The following is a 21,169-nucleotide window of genomic DNA, read 5'->3' as shown; positions in this document are numbered from 1 at the left end:
GAAAAAGATAGATATGAAGCTAATGAAACCGTGATGCACATATCATCTATCCACACATAGGGGAAAAGGTACGCTTTCTTGCACGAAAAAAACTTCGTTTTTGTTGAAAAAGCTTATTGATCAAATTGAGTATGAGCCCCGTGGTTGGAGTCCCTATTTCAGGATTCCTTTGGTCGAAGCTTCTACGGAGCGGCCCTGTTAACGCTCGGGGCCAGAAATGCCTCGTAAACAGGGCCGCCGTTGAGCAGGGTGGATCCCAGTTCCGGGTCGGGGAAGGGTGCTGGAAAAGTCCGCGAGGACGTAGAAGAGGAAGAGGGGTGAACTTTTATATGGTTCTGAAGAGGTTAATAACAGCGATGTGCCGCCCTGCGGGCCCGGGTCACCAGCTACCATCATGGAAACGGCACAGTGGCTGTCTCTACTTGTTGGTGGACACCTCACCTGCGCCGTGGGGGAAGGGCATTACTCTATGGGAAGGGTGTTGAAGGTGGGAGTGAAAGACGAGGTGCTTACTGGAGGGCTCCGGAATAATATCGACCATTTGGGATGTGCACTAACATCGCACAGCCACGGCCGCTTGATGCAAAGCGCAAAGCTTTGCGCTTTGTATCTAGCGGCCGTGGCACAGCACATGCGCGCCGTTTGCGTTCCACCCTGGTCCTCAGAGGCCGGGCTTCCCATTGGAAGAGAGAGCGGAGGTCCAGAATGTGTCCGGGTTGCAGGTGGGTTAATTAGACCTTTGAGACTGAGGTGGAGATGTGTTGGTTTATTTCACCATGCTATAAATTTATGCATGTCTTTTTAAGCCGCAGATGCCATTGATCAACACCATAAGTTAAAAAAAAAAAAAAAAACATTTCTGTATGCTCCACGGTGTCGGTGGCTATTGGCTTCCTTAGGTGTTGATTGCCATGTTAGCAAGCGACATAGCGCGCTTAAAATCAAGTGATGAGGAAGCAAAAAGCGACATTGCTTTTGAATGGCTCAGGCAGATGGTGAATTGATGAGCGGCGGCCCTGTCAAACCTGTACATGCTCCAGGAATGAACTAAAACAGCAAGTGCCATCATGAGTGTTTACAATTTTTTCTAATTATAGAGCTAATTATGGGAGCACTGAGTTAATATTGTTTCACCTTACAGTGGAGACGTATGATAAAGCTTCCAATTAGTGAACAACACATTTTCAAGGGGCACATATGGACCTTAACTGAAGGGACTACATACAAATAAGCTTATGTGCTGAGCAAAGCAAAAAGCTGGGGGTTGAGTTCAAAATTGTTAATGACGATGTGAGACACAGACTTGATGAAGATGCAAGAAGAGAAGACTACAGGACACACGCCATTCCTGAAAACTGGTTTATTAGGAAACGAAAAACTTGCACCCCATGACAACAACAAAATTAATGTAAGAACCCAAAAACATGACAGTGTTCAAATTTCCAGAGATAATCAGTTAATAACACTGTCATGGTTTTACAAGCTTTTATTACTTGCAGTGCAAGAGTGGCATATGTCCTGCCTACTTTTCCCTTTCAGCGTCTTCAAGTTTGAGCCTCACATCAGTTACGAGACAAGTTTCTCGAGGAACTCTACTAGTAATGGTCTAGTCATGAACAGAGTTTTACATGGGATGAGAACCGATCCCAGACAGAATTTTTAATGCACTCCTGCCAGTTACCTGATGAAAAAATTGTAGGGGTCACTTAAACTCCACCTGAAGGGTATGACATGATAGCGTTGATGAGTTAATGCCCATATTTTCGGAATTGGTCATTCTCGACTCTACATTCATAGATCCCTGGCAGTCCTCATGCCACTACTGGCGGCTTTCTTAGCTGTCCTGCGATGGCAGGTGGGGCTTGTGCGACCTAGGTTGCTCTTCCCGAGCAACCTCTCGCAACCAGTCATTAATTTAACTGCCGCCTGACATGGTGGTCAGTTTGCTCACGATCCGGTGGGCAGGTTGTGATGACGCCTCAAGGTCAGGTGACCTAGGTGGCCTTCCTAGGCTGCTTCTCAGGAGATTTTTCACTCATAACGCCGTTTCCGCAGATACCGAATTTTCCTCAGCACGGGAGCCTAAACGCTCTCGCGTTAAAAAAGGGGGCAGGAGGAGCTTCTTCCTTCTTCCCTACAAGGCAGTTCTTCGCACACCTATAGATTTTATGCATGCAGCAAGGGGTGCAAACTTCTCTGCTTTTAAAAAATATTCGATAAACCTTACTGTACCTTGTAAAATGGGAGGGAAGGAAACAGGTGGTGCACCTGCCACTCATATCAATGTTTGGTCTTTTTAACACACGCCAAGGGTTGTTGTATGCCACGAGCTTGTCTAACCAGTGTCTGGAGGTTGTGCCACCGACTTTTCACAAGCTCAGAAGGCCTGGTGTTCTACAAAGTACATCACGCTCCCATCACAAAATGGTGTCACAAGCGTAGGCATGTAGCTCTATGTTTTTCAAACCGCATGATACCCAACTGAAGCCCCCAGAACTGATGCGACTGATCAGACATAAGATTACTTTGCATTAATGGAAGGTTGCTACAAGCTCTAAGCAAATGGATAGGATATTGCGTTCAAATATAGCATTTATAAAACAAACCAAACACTACCTTAAATGATGCATGTGCTGAGCTAGTTTGTACAGAGAACCCTACTTTAAAATTGTGATTATACAAGAAGCATTTACAAACAGCGTGTTTAAAAAGTGTTAGGTTTGAGAATCCAAGCTGAAGTAAAACATAGCGCATGTATATACAAGTGCATGACACACAATACAAGTTTGATATCAGTCTTTTATTTTTGTGTGTTACTGTACACACTTGACAGTGGTATCTGTATGTATGTTACCCGTCAACGCAGGAATGAAGTTGAAGCAGAAATGAGTGCAAAATATGTGTGCTCCTAAATTTACATGTTTGTGAATGCATCAACAAGCCAGTGTGATGCAAACTAAAAAGAGATTCTTCAGGTAATACATGTGACAGTTGATCTTGTGAGTCCTCAACACCAAAAATTGGCTGAGATTGTGTTCATATGAGAATTAGGTTGGCTCCAAGGGTTGACTATATGGCAATTCATTTTTCACTCTAGACTGAGGGCAGTGCGTTGAGGGCTAAACAATTTTCAGTTGTGGCACATCGGTGTCATTTGACACCAGCACAGGAAAAATAAAATGGAAGAACAAAAGAGACGACTGGCCTGAACATGCTAAGGAAGAATTTCACAATATTTCGAGAGAATACCTAGCTATCATTTTGGTGTCCTCCTGGAACCACTTGCCTCCACAATTATTTCACAAAACCTCGAAGCTTTCCTATATTGCTAGACTGCTCTCTCGCCAATAGAACCCTGCAAAGCAAACCCGACAATATCACCGCAGAAGCTCGATCAATCAAGCTGCCTATAAGCCGCGTCACCATGCTCTCTCGCGTCTCGACATTGACAGTTTAATGAGCAATGACTGGTTTATGTGGACAAAAAGCACGTGACATCCTAGACTTGAGACCGCGTCACGGCCACACATGCACTGTCCAAAAATGTATACATTTCTTCTTGGTACCAGCTGCCTGCACAGTGTTGTGGACCAAGTTTTCGAGCCGTCAGTTTGAAGAAGGCCGACCCTCCCGTGTGCAAGGCCCTCTCTCACTCAGGAAGAGGAGGAGGGGAGCTGAGGGGGAGGCCTTGATCCTAAGCTGGCTAGCACACTTGGAGGGGGGGCCGCTACGTCCTTTGAAGGAATCCTAGCTGTGGCCCCCGCCATCGTCAGATGGGGCTGCTGCTGGTGTGACAGCACGAAGGGGGGTCAGGAGGTGGACAGCAGGGTGGCCAGCTCGTGCTGCAGGTCGCGCAGGTCGTGCAGGCGGTGAGCAAGCCTCTGGGCCAGCTGGTCCCAGGCGGCCTGGCGTGCCTGGGCCGCACACAGCTGCTCCTGCAGCCGCTGTGCTGCACCCTTCAGTGCCTCGTTCTCAGACAGCAGCGCCTGCATTGGGGACGTCCAAGTAGTACACAAGATTCACGATGAATTGTACGCATACTCTGTACGCACACCCTGCTTCAGCATTCACGCACTCAAGAGGCTGCATGCACACCTTCAGTCACTGCTAAACAGGTGGCAGACAGTGCTGCTACCATGAAGTGGTACAGAATGGAACGAAGTAAGAGGCCGAAAGCAAAGCCAATTTTGTGCTCTTGAAGGCCTTGCAACAACTCTAGAAGGTATGGCTGTAAGGAATAATACCGGTATCACACCACCATTGCTGCCATGCGTCATAATCGAAAACTCCTGTGCCAACTTGTTGGTCATCGAAAATCTCTGCCATGTGAGAAGTGACGTGGCTGCTCCTATGGTGGGAAGGGGCATTTCATGCTACTGTCGTGCCACTCTAATGATTTGATATGTAGCACTGACTTGATCGCCACTGGAGACACTCCTACAACAGCACTCGGCACACTGCTCAGACAACTGACTATTGGTTCAAAGGCCTTAGAAACAAACACCCATTTGACGTAGTTATAACTGCAGATGTGCCACCAGGCGTCATTGCTGTGCCCCAGAGTACTCTTCTTTGGCAGAAATGCATGGCAGAAACACTGACCTTGAGCCGCTCGTCTGCTTTGCCCGGCGTCTGGTCCTCCAGCTTGCGCTTCAGTGCTTCCAACTCCTGCAAACGGACAAAACGCAGAAACAATGCTATACTCGCTCTTTGCTCCTGCTCCTGCTGCGAGCCAGCTTGATGAGCAGGAAAACTCATTCTGATATTGAAATGTGAAGCTCTTTCAAATATAGCATGCAGTTTGTCATACATTGCAGTTCAGTACTTGCACCCTGAAATGAACTATGCAGTTAAACTGACGCCAGCCCAGAAGAATAAGTACTGTCATTACGCTGGGACCACCTGCGCAAAGGGACCGCAAGGTGCAAGCTGAAACCGCTGTTTCAGCTGTATCCATTTTTTGGACGCCAATATCATTGGCCAGCAGGTGAAATGCAAGGCTGCTATCCTATAATTCTTCAACCGATTCCATTTTGCTCCAGTCTCATCATCATCATCATCAGCCTGACTATGCCCACTGCACGGTAAAAGCCTCTCCCATGTCTCTCCAATTAACCCTGTCCTTTGCCAGTTGCGGCCACCGTATCCCCGCAAACTTCTTAATTTAACTTTTTGCCGGCCCCTGCTACGTTTGCCTTCTCTTGGAATCCACTCCGTTACCCTTAAGGGCCAGCGGTTATCTTGCCTTCGCATTACATGCCCTGCCCAAGCCCATTTCTTCCTCTTGATTTCGACTAGGATGTCATTAACCCACGTTTGTTCCCTCATCCACTCCGCTCGCTTGCGATCTCTTAAAGGGACACTGAGGACAGCTCTATTAATATTTTTTTTATAGCAAAATCCGATAGTTCGGCCTTTCATGGTTTTGTTGCCACTTGGCCGGCAGCGAAAGATGCATTTATTTTTAAGAAATTTGGATTCGAAGTTGAAAAAGTTTTTCCCGCCGCTCTGATTCAAACTTGGGATTCCCCTATGACGACACAGGACTAAGTGACGTGAAACATGACGTGCACATGACGTAACGCAGACTCCGTGATTTCTGGCAGCCAGCAGTGCGGCCCAGCAGCAGCCGAAAAGAAAGCTACCGCCGGCCGCACGTTGAAGGCATCTATCGGCTGTTGCGGCCGTCGCTTCGTTTACGTTTGCACCGGCGCTTTGCCAGCGTTACAATGGATCCCGTTCTCGAAGTCGTCAACGAAGTTCTCGCAAATAGACACCTTTAGCATACCGTGTACCTTGTTACCGTTAGCAGAATACCGGGAGCCCGCCTACCGCTGCGAGCAGGCGCTGATTGGTCCCGATGCTGCAGGAGCGCGCGTAGCTGTCGGGTATGTGGCGCCATCTGGTGACGTCAAGGAGATTTGCGCATGCATTTGCGGCACCTCAGTGATTCGTAGCTTCTCGTGTCCTAGTGTTGCTAGAACTATTGGTTCTAGAACTATTGGAACTATTGGTTGCTAGAACTATTGGTTCTAGCAACACTGTTTTGTCCTATGACATCATTACGCTTGTACTTGCGAGTTTGGCCTGTGGCGGCGATACCTGTATTTTGGTTCTTTCTCTTTTCTACGTTACAAGAGCTTTGTTGTCAGTATGAGTGGCGTTTTTGTAATCAGGAGCTGGTATTCTGTCGATGCAAGTCAACTTCAATTTCTCCTCAGTGTCCCTTTAACGTTACACTTATCATTTTCTTTCCATAGCTTGCTGCGTTGTCCTTAACTTAAGCTGAACCCTCTTTGTTAGCCTCCATGTTTCTGCCCCATAGGTGAGTACTGGTAAGATACAGCTGTAATATACTTTTCTCTTGAGGGATACTGGTAAACTGCTATTCATAATCTGAGAGAACCTGTCATGTGCGCTCCACCCCATTCTTATTCTTATAGTTATTTCCCTCTCATGATCCGGATCAACGGTCACAATCTGCCCTAAGTAAACATATTCTCTTACTACTTCCAGCATCTCGCTACCAATTGCGAACTGCTGTTCCCTATTCACTATTGTCACTAGTGTTCACTATTTGTCATAAGCTGGAGCGATACCACTCCCTGCATTTGTTCTTATCCAACTTAATTTTTCACAAGATGTGACACCCTAAGGGAAAGGCGCGAAACTTCATCTGCTACAAAATAAATAAATAAAAATAAAGGTTGAGAAAACATGTGCATACACGCTGCAAGTGCAATCCAGTTCTGTGGAGCGTGAACTGCGCATGTGGAGTGGCAGGTGTAAACTCACCACTGCCATTTGCACCTGTCACCAATACGGACTGTACATGCTCGCTACAGGCTGGTAGTTTGCTTTCAATTGCTGGAGCATGGAAAAAGGCAGAGGAGGAGAAGTGTGCATGCGCAGAGCAGTTACGTGAAAAAAGAAATATGGCTCAGGCCCATCAATAGCAAGGATATAATGTAAAAGTTACAAATGGGAGCAGCAACGGAACACCGCATAGTGTACCAAACTTCTAGCAACCTTTGTTTACCGTATAATCTCGGGTAAGGGCCACACCTTCAAAATTCACACCTGAATTTTAAAAAGAAAAAAAAAAAAACTGTGGCCCTTACACGAGTTCATATGGTAATTTAAAAGCGCCACATACAATGCACCTGATATCCACAAGGGCAGAGGGTCATCAGCACATGTATTCAAGGTAGCTCGTGTCTGTCAGTTAACGGGAACTAAAGTACCCCAACTTGCGTGCAGGTAATGCACCGCTGCCAGCAGACATCAGGAGTAGCATGTGTGGATCTAGACACAGCTGCATGTATTTGACACGTTTCCAAATGAAGATTTCTGGAAGCTCAATACAAGTGGTGACTGCCTCTTCTTGTGCTCTCGGGCTGCGGCAGGTGTTGATGAGTCATACTCAGCAGAGTGCCCCACAGTACAAGCGGAATCCATGCACGCACCTTGTCCTTTTGCTTGTTCTCGCGGTCGAGCAGCTCGACGCGGCTACGCAAGGCGGCCAGCTCCCGGCGTAGCTCCTGCGCGTCCGGTGCGCCCCCAGCCTCCAAGTCGAGCATGCGGGCGCGCATGGCGGCATTCTCCTCCTTGAGGGCCTGCAGCTGGCGCTTCCACTCCTCCACGTTGGCCGTGCTCTCCTGCAGGGCGCACGTGAGCCGGCCATTGTTGTTCTTGAGTGTCTGCAGCTCCACCTCCCACTTCTTGGCGTTCGCCGAGCTCTGTGCCAGCGCAAGTTTGAGCCTATCGTTTTCATAGCGCAGCTGCGCCTCGGCCGTCGTCTGGGGCAGCGACGCCTTGGCTGCCTGCTGGTGCTTGGGGCTGCCGCCACCGTGGAGCGTTGCGGGGTCCCCCCCGCCACCAGCCTCCCCCTCGGGGGGCCGCACGGCCGCCACACCGTTGTTGCCAGCCTTCTGGGCAGCCAGCCGGGTCGCCTCTTTCACCTCCTGGAACTTCTCGATGAACTGCGCACACACAGAAATCATAGCACGACTATGATCATCTGCAGGCTTTTACTCTTCGGACCCGTGCTCCAAAGCTTCTTGCACAGTGTTCGCTACATCCACAGCTACGAAACCAGCCAACAAAAACTGGGTACCTGGTAATGTGGGAGGAGCACTAAGGTGTGCCACTTGCATGCAAGGAACATCGAAGAGCAAAGTAGCTAGCAAACCACAAGTCCTCGCAACACTTACACCTTCATTCTACAGCCTGATATGACTTATGTACGCCTTAACTGTGGCTTACGTACATTTTAACCGTACCTTGAAACACTTCCTGACTGTCTCACCTTATTGAGGTCAGGCTCCGAGCCAAAGCCGAGGCCGTACACAGTGTTGGCCCGGATGTCGGACCACTGGCCAAATTTCTGGGAGGTCTTGGTGAAGGTCATGTTGGGCGTGATGGTGGAGTTGATGACCGCCTTGGTGCCCTCAACACTAATGATGCGGTACAGGTTGCGGCTCGAGTCGTAGAAGAAGCTGACGCTCACCGCCTGGCTGCTGGCTGGAATCCAGGACCGCTTCGTCTTGGGGTCGATGTGGAACACGTGCGCTTTCGTGGAAAAGATGGGCTGCTCCCTGCACCAGAGAGCACAGACAGTCCATCTCTCAGAACATGTATACTGATCTAAGGACACCACAGATACAAGATAAGAGAGCTGGCATTTCCAACACTACAAGATTCATTCCACAGTTCCATCTGTCCCTTCACAAGCGTGTACGGAGCATGAATAAAAGCTGACACATGTACACGAAGTTGCGTTTGTATTAAAACTTCACTGACACTATCATACCTACTGACCTTCCTTGCCTTGCAGAAGCCACAAAAGCTGCTTTGAGAAGGACAGAAAACAAGTAAAGATTGCCATACAAATGTTGGAACTTCTGCTTTTTGCTGACTTTTACGTATTCATCGCACCTTCATAGGCATCTGCACAAGCTGCTATGCTTTAGGCACAGGCACTTACTTCACAGCTCCTCAATGTAAAGAAGTTTTATGACAAAATAACAAAACAGAAAGGGGACTGCAAAAAGATGGCAAAAAAATAATGTTTTAAAATTTGAACTTGTAGTCGTACAATGCATATGGTCATGTATGTATTGTATGTATTGTCATGACATTTAATAGACGATGTTGGTAACAAGAAAAGAAGGGTAGAAATAATGCTTTCTACAGGTAAAACAACAAAAATCTAAACAGGAGCCCACCCTTATACTCACCACAACATCAATGCTGCTCAACGATTAATAAATTGCATACAAAGATGTTAGAAAAGGATTTCTTGGCAACTAAAAGGAATTAACGGCTAATATCTTGAATTCATCAGGGCCACAAGTAGAAACTAAACTAAGATGTTTGTGACAGGATTTCAATAATGATGCATGTTAAAGTAAATTTTTACCATTTCTTTAGTGACTGTTCCTTCAGCTGACTTTCAGGATATTCAGAAAATTGATGCCACATCCCAATCAGGACTATGAGGAATGTGGGAATCAGCTAAATCATCTGAAAGAAGTTATAGACACATAAAAAAAAAAGCATACATAGCTATGCAGAAACTTTAAGCTAAAAAGTGAGTTATCAAGAGCTGAATTTACAAAGCCATACGATGATATAAGTGCACTGACATGTGAAAGCAAAGCACAGTATAAAATAAAACAAACAGAGGTTCAGAACGTGCTTGCAAGGGCATGAGTGGCACTGATGAGGATGTCGCAATCAGAGCCCCTGCTCCCAACCAGGGGCCCCCTGTGAACATGAGAGGCTCTGTGGCCTCATCTACTCAGGCTTTTTTCCGCAAGACAACAGACGTGACCCAACGAAGTAGCTGCACAGGCTTTGCCATGATCTACCTTTCACAGCTCCTGCTTTGTGAGTTGGTGATAGCATGAAAAGAATGCACGCTAGCGTCAATCGACACTCAGCTTTCATGCACAATGCAGCATCCTCTCAATACTCTCCCACCTTACTCAGCAGCTTACTGAGGCATTGTGGAGTGGGAGGATCGTGCAACAAGTGCAAACTGTTGATACAGATCTACAGCTGCGCCACTATATCAATATTACTGCTCTATGCAAACATTTATTCTGATTTGTATAATGTGAGCATTAAAGTAGCTTCTGGTGTAAAAGGTTCAAGAAACTGCGCCACCTAATTTTGCTATCTTCTACTGAATTTTTAGCCATACTTATGTCCACATTAATTATGTCCAACTACTATGCTTATGCTATGGCTAATGTCCAACTGCAGGCCTGTTCTGCCGAACCCTGAGCTACTTACTGCAAAGCCGCTTCCAGCTGTCAAGAGTTGAATACTTCATACATAACACATATAAGCACTTTTTATCGCTTCCATTAGTAGCCATCTTTATTGATTACAAACAAATGGTTCAAAGTGAAATAAGCACTGTGATTAAGATCAAAAGTGCACTGGGCATAGCTGGAAACAGTTGAAAACAGAGAAGAATAAGAGGTGCCACCCAGAAAGTCTTTTACAACAGTTGAGAAACAAGTTCAGTTTATCCAAAGAACTTACAGGGAGATATATGAGTAACCAATCTAAACAGGCAGTGAGAGGTTCAACAGTCTTAGAAGTTTAATCGTGGAGAGGGGCACAATAAGCAATAAGTTTGATGGTCACTCATAGTGGCATATTTTATGGGTCGATCTTTACCATATGATTCTTGAATATTAATGAGCATGTTTTGCACAAATAAGTAAATTCCGCGATGAATATCCGTGAAGTGTCACAGTTAAGATGGTTCTTAACTAGCGCGGCAGTCGATACTGAATTCAAGCACTGTATATTATATTTTCCCAGTGTTACAGCAAACATTCAATTTCTGATGTTCGGGCACTAACGGGAATGATCAAGTGTGAACGAGCGGGCCTGATGACCACTAGTCTTCACCGCCTAGTCCGATTCTCCACATAACGGGTAGTATAAGCAAATAGGCTGATAGTTAGTCCCCACCGAGCTGAAATGTATGCGGGCATGTCGCAACATTACACACATCAATGTTTGCTCTTGGGAAAGCGGATGCGATGCAGACGCAATCGAGCAGCAGCCCCAGCCCGGCTCCTCCGAAGTTCCGAAGCCTTCGCAGCGGATGTTGACTTCCTTACTCATCAATGCGCCTGGTTCAGAAGAAGGCATGCGCACCGGGGGAAATACACAGTACCGTTATGTTTTCGTTTATACTTTTTTTTTTTCCTTCGCCGATCGGCCCGGCCAGCTACGGGGTGCCGCGGCCTCCCTCCGTGGAGGACTCCGGCTGGGGGCCTAAGCGCGGCTCACTCACCCCATACTGGCACTGCTTGCAGTCATCTGAGAAGGCGTCAGAGGTGGCCGCCTAGCCGGCCCGGCGTGGCGTCAGCCAGCCCGCTACGAAGGGCTGCGTGCGGCGCTGCAGCCCGAGCCGCCGCCATTGACAAGCGCATGCGCCCGCCGCCGCGGCGCGGCTTCTCGCTGCTGCGGCTGCAGGCTGGCCAGCTTCCAGTACCGGTAGGGGCGATCACATGCAGCAGCGTCGTACGCCGCGGCCAGGGCTCCCGGAGCCACACACAGGCCCCACCACCGCTTCGCCGCCCGGCCCAGCCCAGCACACGGATGTTGAAGGCGGACACACGCAACAACGCGACCACGGCAAGCCACGCTGGTGGCGCTGTGCCTGCTGCGGCGGCTGCTGCGTTGCGGTCGCCGCGCGTGAGGAGGAGGCGGCGCCTGCGCGTAAGGCATGGCGTAAGGTCTCATCAAGTAGGGGGCACTTCTACAATCACGCGAGTGTCGCCGCTTAATGCGCGCCCAAAACCGTCGTCTCCGAACGAGGAGGACGCGTTGTAGCTCACTCGCGAGTTCACGGACAACGACATGACCGTAAGATTGTAATGTGAAACAAGGTTTCCGTGAAATTTAAAGAATTCAATCGATCGGCGTTGTTTTGCAGTGCAGAAAGCATATATATTATTGCGTCTCGGATCTCCTTTAAGGTTTTCGCATGACTACAATCTTCAGATTCCATAGATTGTAAATGGCAATAAGCGAAGCATCGGCAAAAGTGAAGCAGTGGAGGTGGCAGAGTAGCCGCGCGCGCGCGTCCCGCTTGAGCGTCGTCTGCTCGATAAGTGGTGGTCCGCGCATCCCCAACCCTAGCGGACGCCACCGTTCATAGTCTGGGGTGATGCGGGGAGCGCTGGACATGTCTGGTAATATTTATACACGTGCTTATGCGCGCTGCTACGATTAATTGTAAACAGAATGCATGCGCATAGTTCAGGAAGAGCGCCGCGGCATGAGAGAACGATGAAATAATAATTTTATTTAGCGCTCTTTGCCGGTGGCCCAGGCATGCTTGGGTAGAAAAAGGTTGAGTGCAGTATTTCAGGGCGTCAGTCGCTTTTATATGCGGGTACAGCCACTGTAATGCGGGTTCTAATGGGCTCCCGCAAGCCGCGCGAGCAGACGATAATAAGCGGGTTACGAAGCCGCGCAGTTTCGTAGCTATGAGCCGCTTCGTTGGCTTCGTTGTGGTGGCTAGGTAGTTTCGTCAGCTTCGTGCTGACGTTGCTGACGTACTGGCCGAACGTCGATGAGGCGAAAACATGGCCACGAAGCTAAACCGAAAGCGACGCGTAGGAATCTGACGCGTAGGAATCTGACGCGTAGGAATCTGTAGATCTATATCGATTGCTCAAGGCCGTGTTCGACAGCGGATACCAGCTCAAACACACATCCGCGGGTGATCGTTCCAAACTTTGTGCGTAGGCTGCAGGATGTGAACTCGCTAAAGGATGAATACTTGCAGCCAATGCACGCAATGCGATGCGCGCATGTACAGATGTCTACGATATGTAGGAACGCGGCCGATGGCTCGCCTAGAAATTGTACACGCCCTGTTGCGCTTTCATGTCGCCCGCCACGGAAAGAGAGATTGCAGCACGCGCCGTAAATGCAAATGCCCATTCGAAATGCAGATAAGGTTTAAAATTCGAGAAATTTTGAAATAGTTTACGTTCTTAAATTTGGATGCTTATTCCACTGCGATATGTTCAGAATGCTAGAGTCTAGTTGAATGCTTTATTCAACTTTTTACTCATTCACGTTCACAAGTCATCGGTTCCAGGAATTTCATGTTCATTCTGCCGACAATCTATACGCCAGAAATAAATAAGGAAGCTCATATGAATGAACCTTCGTTACGTACAGCCGAGAACAGATTTCCAAGAGTTTTCATGAGTTCCTTGCCACATCTCGATCTGCGCTTCTGGGGTGCTCTTCGTGCACGTGGTGTCTGAGTATATTTGCACGTGCCCTCTAAAATTAGTTGTGGCGTGCCGTACCACCGTCTTTCTTCATGTACTGTCTGTACTAGAGCACCTTCAGCAAGATGAATGATTAACAAGCAAAACACACAGTCCTATTTTGGTTTAACTGAGGGGGAAAAAAAGGACAGGCTTCTGGGAAAGAATCTTCAGTTTATTACGTACAAATCATGCCTCTTGGCATTTTCTGTAAAGCTCTCAGTTCTCATGAATGTACAACATAAACAATGAATGCAGTCACACAGGTTTGCACAACTGTAGCCAGATGACACCCACATGCTGTCCATTCTCAGCAGAGACATGCCACCACATACATTCAGAACTGAAAGCCACACACAGATCACCAGAACAAAAGTGCAATGGGGATGTGCAGCACCACTTTACAGCCATTTCTCCACCCTTGATGTTTCCTTCAGCACTGACCTTTGATCTCAGCTGGAGTGATGGCAGCACATCATACGGCCATATTATGGCAGGTGTCACATATGCTGCTTGAAAAAGTGGCTGGCTGCAAAAGCTTGTTCTTATACAACACTTTCCTGTTTGCTTTTCACAAATAAAGTGTGCTTTAGAATCATAGCAGAGACAGGCTGTGCAGCCTTCTAAGGCTGCACATCCTTAAGGTAAAAATGTGTCGTCCTTCAACACGAAATACAGCTGTCAAGGTTTTTACCCTATCAGTGCACCACTACCGGACACAGTCAGATACACAACTCAGTAAGCAGCTGCTCTCTCAAGCACAGCCAGGAAGAAACCTCGTGTGAGAGAACTTTCTGGTCCCATGCGCACACAGCGGTCACCCAGTGGGCCCAGACCTCGACTGGGCAGCTCGGGCAATGCGTGGGCAAGCACAAAGCGTCCCCTGGACCATTCGAGCGCCTCTGCCACCACGTCTTCATTCTCCTCCTTGAACGCAGAGCAGGTCGAGTAGACGACGCGCCGGCAATGCGGGAAGCGCAAGGCGTGCTTCAGCAGCATGGCCTGCAAGCAGCTCAGGCGCCGCACACGCTCCTTGCCTTCGTCACTGTTCAGGTCAGGCTCCTGACCTGGTCGGCCGCACAGGCCTGAGCCCGTGCAAGAAGGGTCCACCAGGATGAGCTCGGTGGCACACTGGGGCTCTGCCCTTGGGTTGATTTTCAGAAAGTCGGCCTCCTGCACCTTGCAGATGGACTTGAAGCCCGCATTCTGCACCAGGTCCCGCAGCGCCTGGAGTCTCTCCCCATTCCGGTCCACAGCCAGGATGCGTCTGCACCCAAAATAAAAGGGACATCAAGAAATGTTATACTGCCATGGGATAGCCTTTGTTCGTTTCATGGTGACATGCAATGTTAAAGGAGCTCTCTGAAACACCTTCTGAGGAGAGCATATCAACTCGCTGAATCACTGCATTATGTTGTCGTGAGCACCTGAGCCAAGCAATACATTTCTACACGCAGCAGAGAACCCACAATCATGCGCAAAAGTTGGTGAGCCCTTTCCGGTGACTTTTTCATGCTCGCACTCTCCTCAACCACACTGCTCTTGCGTATACCAGTTCAGAGATGGCTACTGGTTAGATCCTTTCGGATGTCAGGCAGCTGCCATGGCTGCAGCCAACAAGCAGCGTGGCTCCGGTGGGTCAGGAAGCACTGTCCCCAGTGGTGGGGCTGGCAGAGGAGCGCTGACCTTTCTGTGTGCAAAAATTGACGAGACGAGAGGGAAAGGCACGAAGATGCTGAAATTCAAATCTTTACGATAGATAACTCAGCTTCTACAAAGCGCTTAGAAATTTACAGCACGCTTAAGCTTCGCCTTTAAAGGTGCACTGAAGAGGAATCTGAACTGGTCTTTTTGCCGCGGGAAATCGATCTACACGTTCCCAGCATTCTTAGAAACTTCGTTTTAGTGCTCTGTGCGGCCGATTTCCCTAATTAAATCGGATTAACGTCCAGCTCCCGCCTTTTTCTTTAATTCCCCGCATACGGTGGGAGGAGTCGACCAACGCATGAAGTGCCTTTCAGGCAGTCGCGTGGCGACTGCTTTCGCTTTTATTTTGTTTCTTTTAGGTTTCGGTGAATAAATAGGTCTAGTCAGAGACTACATAGCTGTAAATTAGGCCCATGAAAATAAAAATATGCATGGACTCTTTGCTTTCGCCGATCACTACATATTACTCCACCGATGGCAGAGCAGCAAGCCACCAGGGGACTAGGTGAAAGGTTGGTAGACTCCTCCCACCATTTGTGGGGAATTAAAAAAAAAAAAGGCGGGAACACGACATTAATCCGATTTAAATTAGGGAAATCGGCCGCACAGGGCAATAATTCAAAGTTTCCAAGAATGCTCGGAACGTGTAGATAGAGTTCCAGCGGCAAAAATACAAGTTCAGATTCCTCTCCAGTGAACCTTTAAGAGTGGAACACAACAGCGTTTGCAGCGCGGCCACGGAGTCCACCGGACGCCATCAGCCATTCGGCGCGAGGCCTTGCTCGTTAGACAAATCTAATTTTTTTTTTTTTTAGGGAAGGAAATGATGCAGTAACAGTCTCACTTGTCTTGGTGGACACCCGAACTGCGCATGCCCCCAATTAGAGGTCGCTGGCTCCCCCCCCCCCCCCCCCGATTATAGGCCGCCGGTTCAAATCCCTGCCATGAGCTAGGCTTTACAAGTAAGTTTATGCTGCATGAAACACTGAATGGTATGGCACCATCCGGAACATTCTGCCGCAGACGGTTGGCATAATACGATTTTTTCTGACGACAGTGCTCACAACTACTACGATGCTGACGGCTTTTTGACCAAATGAACTGCATACACTGTTGCATAAAATTCTTCCTGGAGGATATTCATGAAGCGGCATCCTTTAACATCTCAGGGATACCGCAGAATGATGATTAGCATAATGTTCATACATGCACATGCTTGCACGGAGCTGAAAAAAATGGCAAGTTGCTACCTCAGCTCCACTGTGTCTGAATACATCCTCAGTTATTCCAGAACCCAAAATGGCATGTTGCCAGTTGTGATGTAATGAACACACTCCAAAACAATTTTGAATAACGCACCAACGTCAAAATAAAACGGGCCCAGATCAAATCTGGTTCAGGAGGCCAGTCAGACTTCAGGAAAACGAAATTGCACTTCAATGGACTTAAATACTGAGTGATGCCATTGGGTTCACACAAACGAATTTCCTGTCACTGACTGCACTGCACACCAGCCATGATTTGTGAACACAGTAGGTTCGTCTTGCCTTTTAGGCCAGGTAACTTGATGTTCTAGACACAAAAAATATATGGCGAGCCTTTAAAACGAACAAAAAGAATGTTGCCTCAGCCCACATCAGGGTGCAAATGCTGAGATGAACCAAGGCTGTGGGCAGGGCACAAGCATAAAGTCAATTGGGTACCCACCCCTTGTTCTGCATAAGTGCTGCTGCATATGATGTCTTCATGCCCGGGGCTGCACAAGCATCCAACAGGAATGCACCGGGCTGGGGGTTCAAAGCAACCACTGCCATGCCTGATGCCTGCAAAGAATGCATGTACTTCAATTGGCGAGACTTCCCAAAGCAAATCAAGCATGCTGCACTCAGGTGCTCCTGCTGGTTGGACACTTATGTTGCAAGGCAATGCATGCAATATCCATGCCAAGGCATACTGAAACTGCAGGCCTGCAGTTTCCTAAATCCTAAAAATTATAGACAAATAACGCTGGTGATGTCAATATCCTCTTCATATCAGCCGCTGAGTTGAGCAAAACACCACCACCAACATAGTGGGCAGATTCCTTGGGTCTTCACTCTCTGAACTAAAGTCAGATGTTCAGGCAGCATCTTAAAGACACTGCTACCTAGATCGACAAAATCAACCATGGACACAACTGAATCGCAACATGTGCTGCATTACAGGGCACGTGCTGCACTGGCAGAGGTGACCATTCTTGCTGTCAACTTCTATCCTCCATTGTTTCCACAAGCGGTTAAAAAATAGCCCACTCATGAGAAAAAATACAAGCTAAAGAGAAAACAAAACTGCAGTTTTCTAGTTTCAAAGCAGATGGCGGAGCATACCCTAAACAGCGCGGAAGTGTTTGAAAATGGCATTCGCATTCATCGTTAGCGTTCTGACGATTGGCACGGTAGGAAAACAGCAAACAAAAATGCTGCCAAAAGTATTAAGTGGTGGGAGAAGCAGCAGCAGCGATTTTCAAATCGCTGCCACTCACTGATACACAACCATGCATATTAGCTTCACTTCTGATGCTACCATTGGCTCGTGCCTAACGTGCTTCTGCTTCCACTTGGGATGCTTCTTCCATTCGCACGTGCAGGCAATGAGAGACCATAATTATAGGCCATCAGCGCGTACTTGGCCGGTGGTTGCCTGTGTTTCAATGCCCCCTTTTTCTTGGTTTTCTGGTTTGACATCTTCTTTCCGGGCAATGTTGCAGTCGCTGAGAGACGCCCTTTGGCCTCCACACTAAGCTGGAAGCGCGACTTTCAGTTACTGGGGAGTGTGAGGCACCTGCTCATTCACTATAACCGAGCGGCGCGGCCATAGTTGTTTGTTGTATCTGAGATGAGTTTCCATTGCCTTAATGCATACTGTCACGACCCAAGAAGCCATGCAGGTAGGGGAGAACCCAAGAAGGAGGTATGTTTTTAATTACCATCGTTCGTCATTCCGGCTAAGCGTGGAAGCTGCGCAGTGCTAGACATATGAGCTAGGCATAGGTGCTCGGCTATAATTTGGCGGTAGCACCGTACTCGTTCATAATAAGCGAACGCTCATTATATAGACGGCCATTATAAGTGGGCTCAATTGTATCTGAAAAGTAATGCTGCATAGCGGCCGCCATGTTTGGGACCAGAAAGTGCGGTAAAAGCTTGGGCACTTTCCTAACTTGCTTACTGCTATCTGATAGGCATACATATTGTCTGGATTTGGTCTGGATTAGTCTGGAGTGTGGATTTAGACAGTTCCCGGATCTAGTCATGGCTGGTTGATGCTGGTAGAACCTTGGTACCACTTTCCAGTGGTTCCAGCATATGTTCCAGGTGCTTCCTCTTTTGGCAAGTGTGTCAATGTGTAGTGATATGCATCACATTTGTCTTCTGCATTGTGGTGCACTGCTGATGTGTTGCCTACTAGGCCTGCTAGCCTATGGACAAAAAGATTGAACTCTTACATCAAGTGTACACTGCCTATTACTTCATGGCAGGTGACAAATTCAAAAATGATTGGTCCCGTGTAGTAGCATGGCGATTCGGGCCAGTTGGTTGCTATCCATGGTGTCGAAAAATTCGCAGCACAAATGAAATGCAGACACAAGAGCAGGAACAAATAAGACAGGACGGTGAAGTCACCTGAAAAGTCTTTCAGATTACCCGCAGGACGAACAAGTGAAGCCAAACAAGCGCACCTTGTCCTGCAGCAGAATCTGTGTGTTGCGCACCAGATCCAATTGAGACAGCTGGACGCCACTGCCAAACACCAGCCAGTCACGCAGATGGAAGTCCTTGAGGAACTCGTGCGGCTCTAGACGGCGCACTCGCTTCAGAAACCAGTCCAGTCCCCAGCGGCGCGGGTACCGGATCCTCGTGAAGCCCGCCTCCTCGAGAAGCCGTATTGCCGCGGAAGTGTTCAGCAGCAGCGTGTTGATGCGGACGTAGCGGGGCAACGGGGGCGGGGCTGCACAAGCGCGCCACGCTCAGTCGCTCTTGTCGTCCTGGGCGGGGACGGCCTCGTGGTACGCCTCGTAGACAAACAGACCCAGCACCAGGTGCACACAGAGCACGCTGGCCACGGTGGCACCCACCGAGCAGGCAGTGGCCGACGCGTGCCACAGCTCGGCCAGCGCCCACTGGGCCCCGAAGAAGGCACCCAGTGGCAGCGTCACCATCAGCGCCGTGTACAGCAGCAGGGTAGCCAGCGGACCCGCCATGATAGCTGCCTAGTAGCCCTGCGTCACACGAGGCCGCCCCCTTACTATACGCAGTCAGCTTTACCTTTTGTCTGGGGCACGGCTGCCAGAGCCTTCTCGAGGTGCGGCCGGCAGGCGAGCACCTGGTCGAAGCGTGGGCATGCGCCTGGCGGCAGTGGCCGCTCCCCAAAAAGCGCCTCGTGCACCAGAACCAATGCTATGGGCTTAGGCACGCCCTGCTCCAGAAGCGAGCTTTGGGCCACCACTGCCTCCAAGATGGGTAGCTTCTGTGAAACTTGTATCACCAGGGCAGCCAGCTGGCTCTTGTTCTGAAACCGTCGTGCACCGTCGCCAATTGCATATATACTTTCGCTTGTCATTTTGGTGCCATCAAAAGGCAAAGCGTGCAAATACGAGTATACGTGATGAAATAACAGCTCCACAAAGCAAGCACACGCTCATATATGCCCTTACTATAGTCTCACCTCTCTCTCCCTTCAGACAGCCGGTGCTATGGTAACTGCTAGGACGGCCACCATGTAACAAGGAGGTCCAGCGTACGTGTCTGGTCAGAGCAGCAACTTAACAGCAATGCTCTAGTCTGAACGAACACTAGAAGAATCGCATTTCACGACACAATCACAAAACGCCAGTTACAGTTTATATGCGACGAAGTCAACGTTTGGTTTTATGGCTATGAGAGACACTGTAGTGAATGGTTCCGGAAATTTCGACCACCTGGGATTCTTTAATGTGCACTGACATCGCACAGTGCACGGACCTCTAGAATTTCGCCTCCATCGAAATTCGACCGCCGCGGCCGGGATCGAACCCGCGTCTATCGGGTCAGCAGCAGAGCACCATAACCACTGAGCCACCGCGGCGGCCTAATTCACTTAGGAAAAGGCTTTCAGTATAGCCTGGTATAGCCTCTTAAAACGACCGAGGTAACCGCAAGTCAGATGAAAACGATTCGAGCAGTCGTGGGTGGTTCCACGCTATATCTTACTCACCGGGTATTTGGCACTGGCCAGCAAGGACTGCATGGACTGAGGGGGCTTCTGGTTCATGGCATCCACGATACGCGCAGCGACCTTGTAACGCTTAGGTGTTCGGGTACAACCCATCCACGTACCACGCTCTGACTGCGGCATGGCACACTAGCCACCTCTTCTGCAATCCTTGAATCGTACTGCTCACGCTAGGCCTCCACTCAGAGCGCTTTAGGAGCGCTTACCTTCCACTATCTTATTTCTCTTTCTTTCCGCAGAGCCGTCAGAACAATTGAAAAGCGAACCTTCAACGCCTCATAAGCATTTATCACGCGCTGCTACGGCAAACGGCGAGGCAAGCAGCGGAACATCCATAGCCATAGTATAGGCCATAGCCTATTAGCCATAAGCCGTGTTAAGTCGGCCATTGTTCATGGGAAGCATGATGGGATGTGCCGTTGATGGCCGTTGAGTCATAGGTTGAGTGCCGATACGATACTCGCGCAGACCCGTTTCCCCTTATCCGTAGTGCTGAGCATGTGCTGCCCCGCACACACAAAAAAAGTATTTTGGCCTCTATTCGACTGAACGCACCTGGGGTATACGGACTGTCGAGGCTCGGCCAGCTTTGAGCGCCAATGTGTCCAGAAAGTGTCGTCAGCGCTTCGAAAGATTAACAGAAAGGAAATGCTGAAGTTTTACATGCTTATCATTGATCGCATCATCATAGACTCTGTACATTCTTCGGGACAAACGCTGTCCTGTCTGGTTTGGTTTGTGGGGTTTAACGTCCCAAAGCTACTCAGGCTATGAGAGACGCCGTAGTGAAGGGCTCCGGAAGTTTCGACCACCTGGAGTTCTTTAGCTGTCCTGTCTATTTTTTGTGTCGCGCTTACCTTTCTTGCCAGCTGCTGCTCTACGTAAAATTACCA

General features: G+C 48.8%; 2 protein-coding genes across 3 annotated transcripts; both read right to left on the bottom strand.

The window, feature by feature from the left end:
- Nucleotides 1–2,781: 2,781 nt before the first annotated feature.
- homer (protein) lies at nucleotides 2,782–11,708 on the bottom strand. Of its 2 annotated transcripts, XM_089574741.1 has the most exons (6): nucleotides 11,321–11,708; nucleotides 9,422–9,525; nucleotides 8,309–8,597; nucleotides 7,467–7,982; nucleotides 4,603–4,668; nucleotides 2,782–3,986 (listed from the first exon to the last, which is right to left on the bottom strand). In XM_089574741.1, exons 2-6 carry the CDS (start codon nucleotides 9,481–9,483, stop codon nucleotides 3,810–3,812), a joined length of 1,110 nt encoding a protein of 369 aa, XP_089430867.1. In that variant the 5' UTR covers nucleotides 9,484–9,525; nucleotides 11,321–11,708; the 3' UTR covers nucleotides 2,782–3,809. The 2 variants fall into 2 exon arrangements, with proteins under 2 accessions (XP_089430867.1, XP_089430868.1); XM_089574742.1 differs by lacking the exon at nucleotides 9,422–9,525.
- A 1,765-nt stretch (nucleotides 11,709–13,473) lies between these two features.
- Nsun5 (Nop2/Sun-like domain containing protein 5) lies at nucleotides 13,474–20,657 on the bottom strand. Its single transcript, XM_089574740.1, has 5 exons — nucleotides 20,259–20,657; nucleotides 19,331–19,574; nucleotides 18,745–19,013; nucleotides 16,734–16,849; nucleotides 13,474–14,586 (listed from the first exon to the last, which is right to left on the bottom strand). The coding sequence occupies exons 1-5, from the start codon at nucleotides 20,397–20,399 to the stop codon at nucleotides 14,055–14,057; spliced, it is 1,302 nt and encodes a 433-aa protein (XP_089430866.1). The 5' UTR covers nucleotides 20,400–20,657; the 3' UTR covers nucleotides 13,474–14,054.
- Between the last annotated feature and the right edge of the window lie 512 nt (nucleotides 20,658–21,169).

Source organism: Amblyomma mixtum, chromosome 2 (genome assembly GCF_055824585.1).
Source record: "Amblyomma mixtum isolate Tamu chromosome 2, ASM5582458v1, whole genome shotgun sequence".
Classification (NCBI taxonomy): Eukaryota; Metazoa; Arthropoda; class Arachnida; order Ixodida; family Ixodidae; genus Amblyomma; species Amblyomma mixtum.
The sequence above is the reverse complement of the archived record's forward strand: the minus strand, read 5'-3'. Positions and strand labels throughout refer to the sequence as shown.

What these genes read in the sequence shown, in the direction of transcription:
- Nsun5 (XM_089574740.1), bottom strand. Translation starts at nt 20,399, where the DNA reads ATGCCGCAGTCAGAGCGTGGTACGTGGATGGGTTGTACCCGAACACCT. An exon ending in AGCCGTGCCCCAGACAAAAG is followed by an intron (nt 19,014 to 19,330) that starts GTAAAGCTGACT and finishes GCGCTTGTGCAG; the next exon opens with CCCCGCCCCCGTTGCCCCGC. An exon ending in AGATTCTGCTGCAGGACAAG is followed by an intron (nt 16,850 to 18,744) that starts GTGCGCTTGTTT and finishes CATTCTTTGCAG; the next exon opens with GCATCAGGCATGGCAGTGGT.
- homer (XM_089574741.1), bottom strand. Translation starts at nt 9,483, where the DNA reads ATGTGGCATCAATTTTCTGAATATCCTGAAAGTCAGCTGAAGGAACAG. An exon ending in GAACAGTCACTAAAGAAATG is followed by an intron (nt 8,598 to 9,421) that starts GTAAAAATTTAC and finishes TCTCTGGTGCAG; the next exon opens with GGAGCAGCCCATCTTTTCCA. An exon ending in AGAACAAGCAAAAGGACAAG is followed by an intron (nt 4,669 to 7,466) that starts GTGCGTGCATGG and finishes GTCCGTTTGCAG; the next exon opens with GAGTTGGAAGCACTGAAGCG.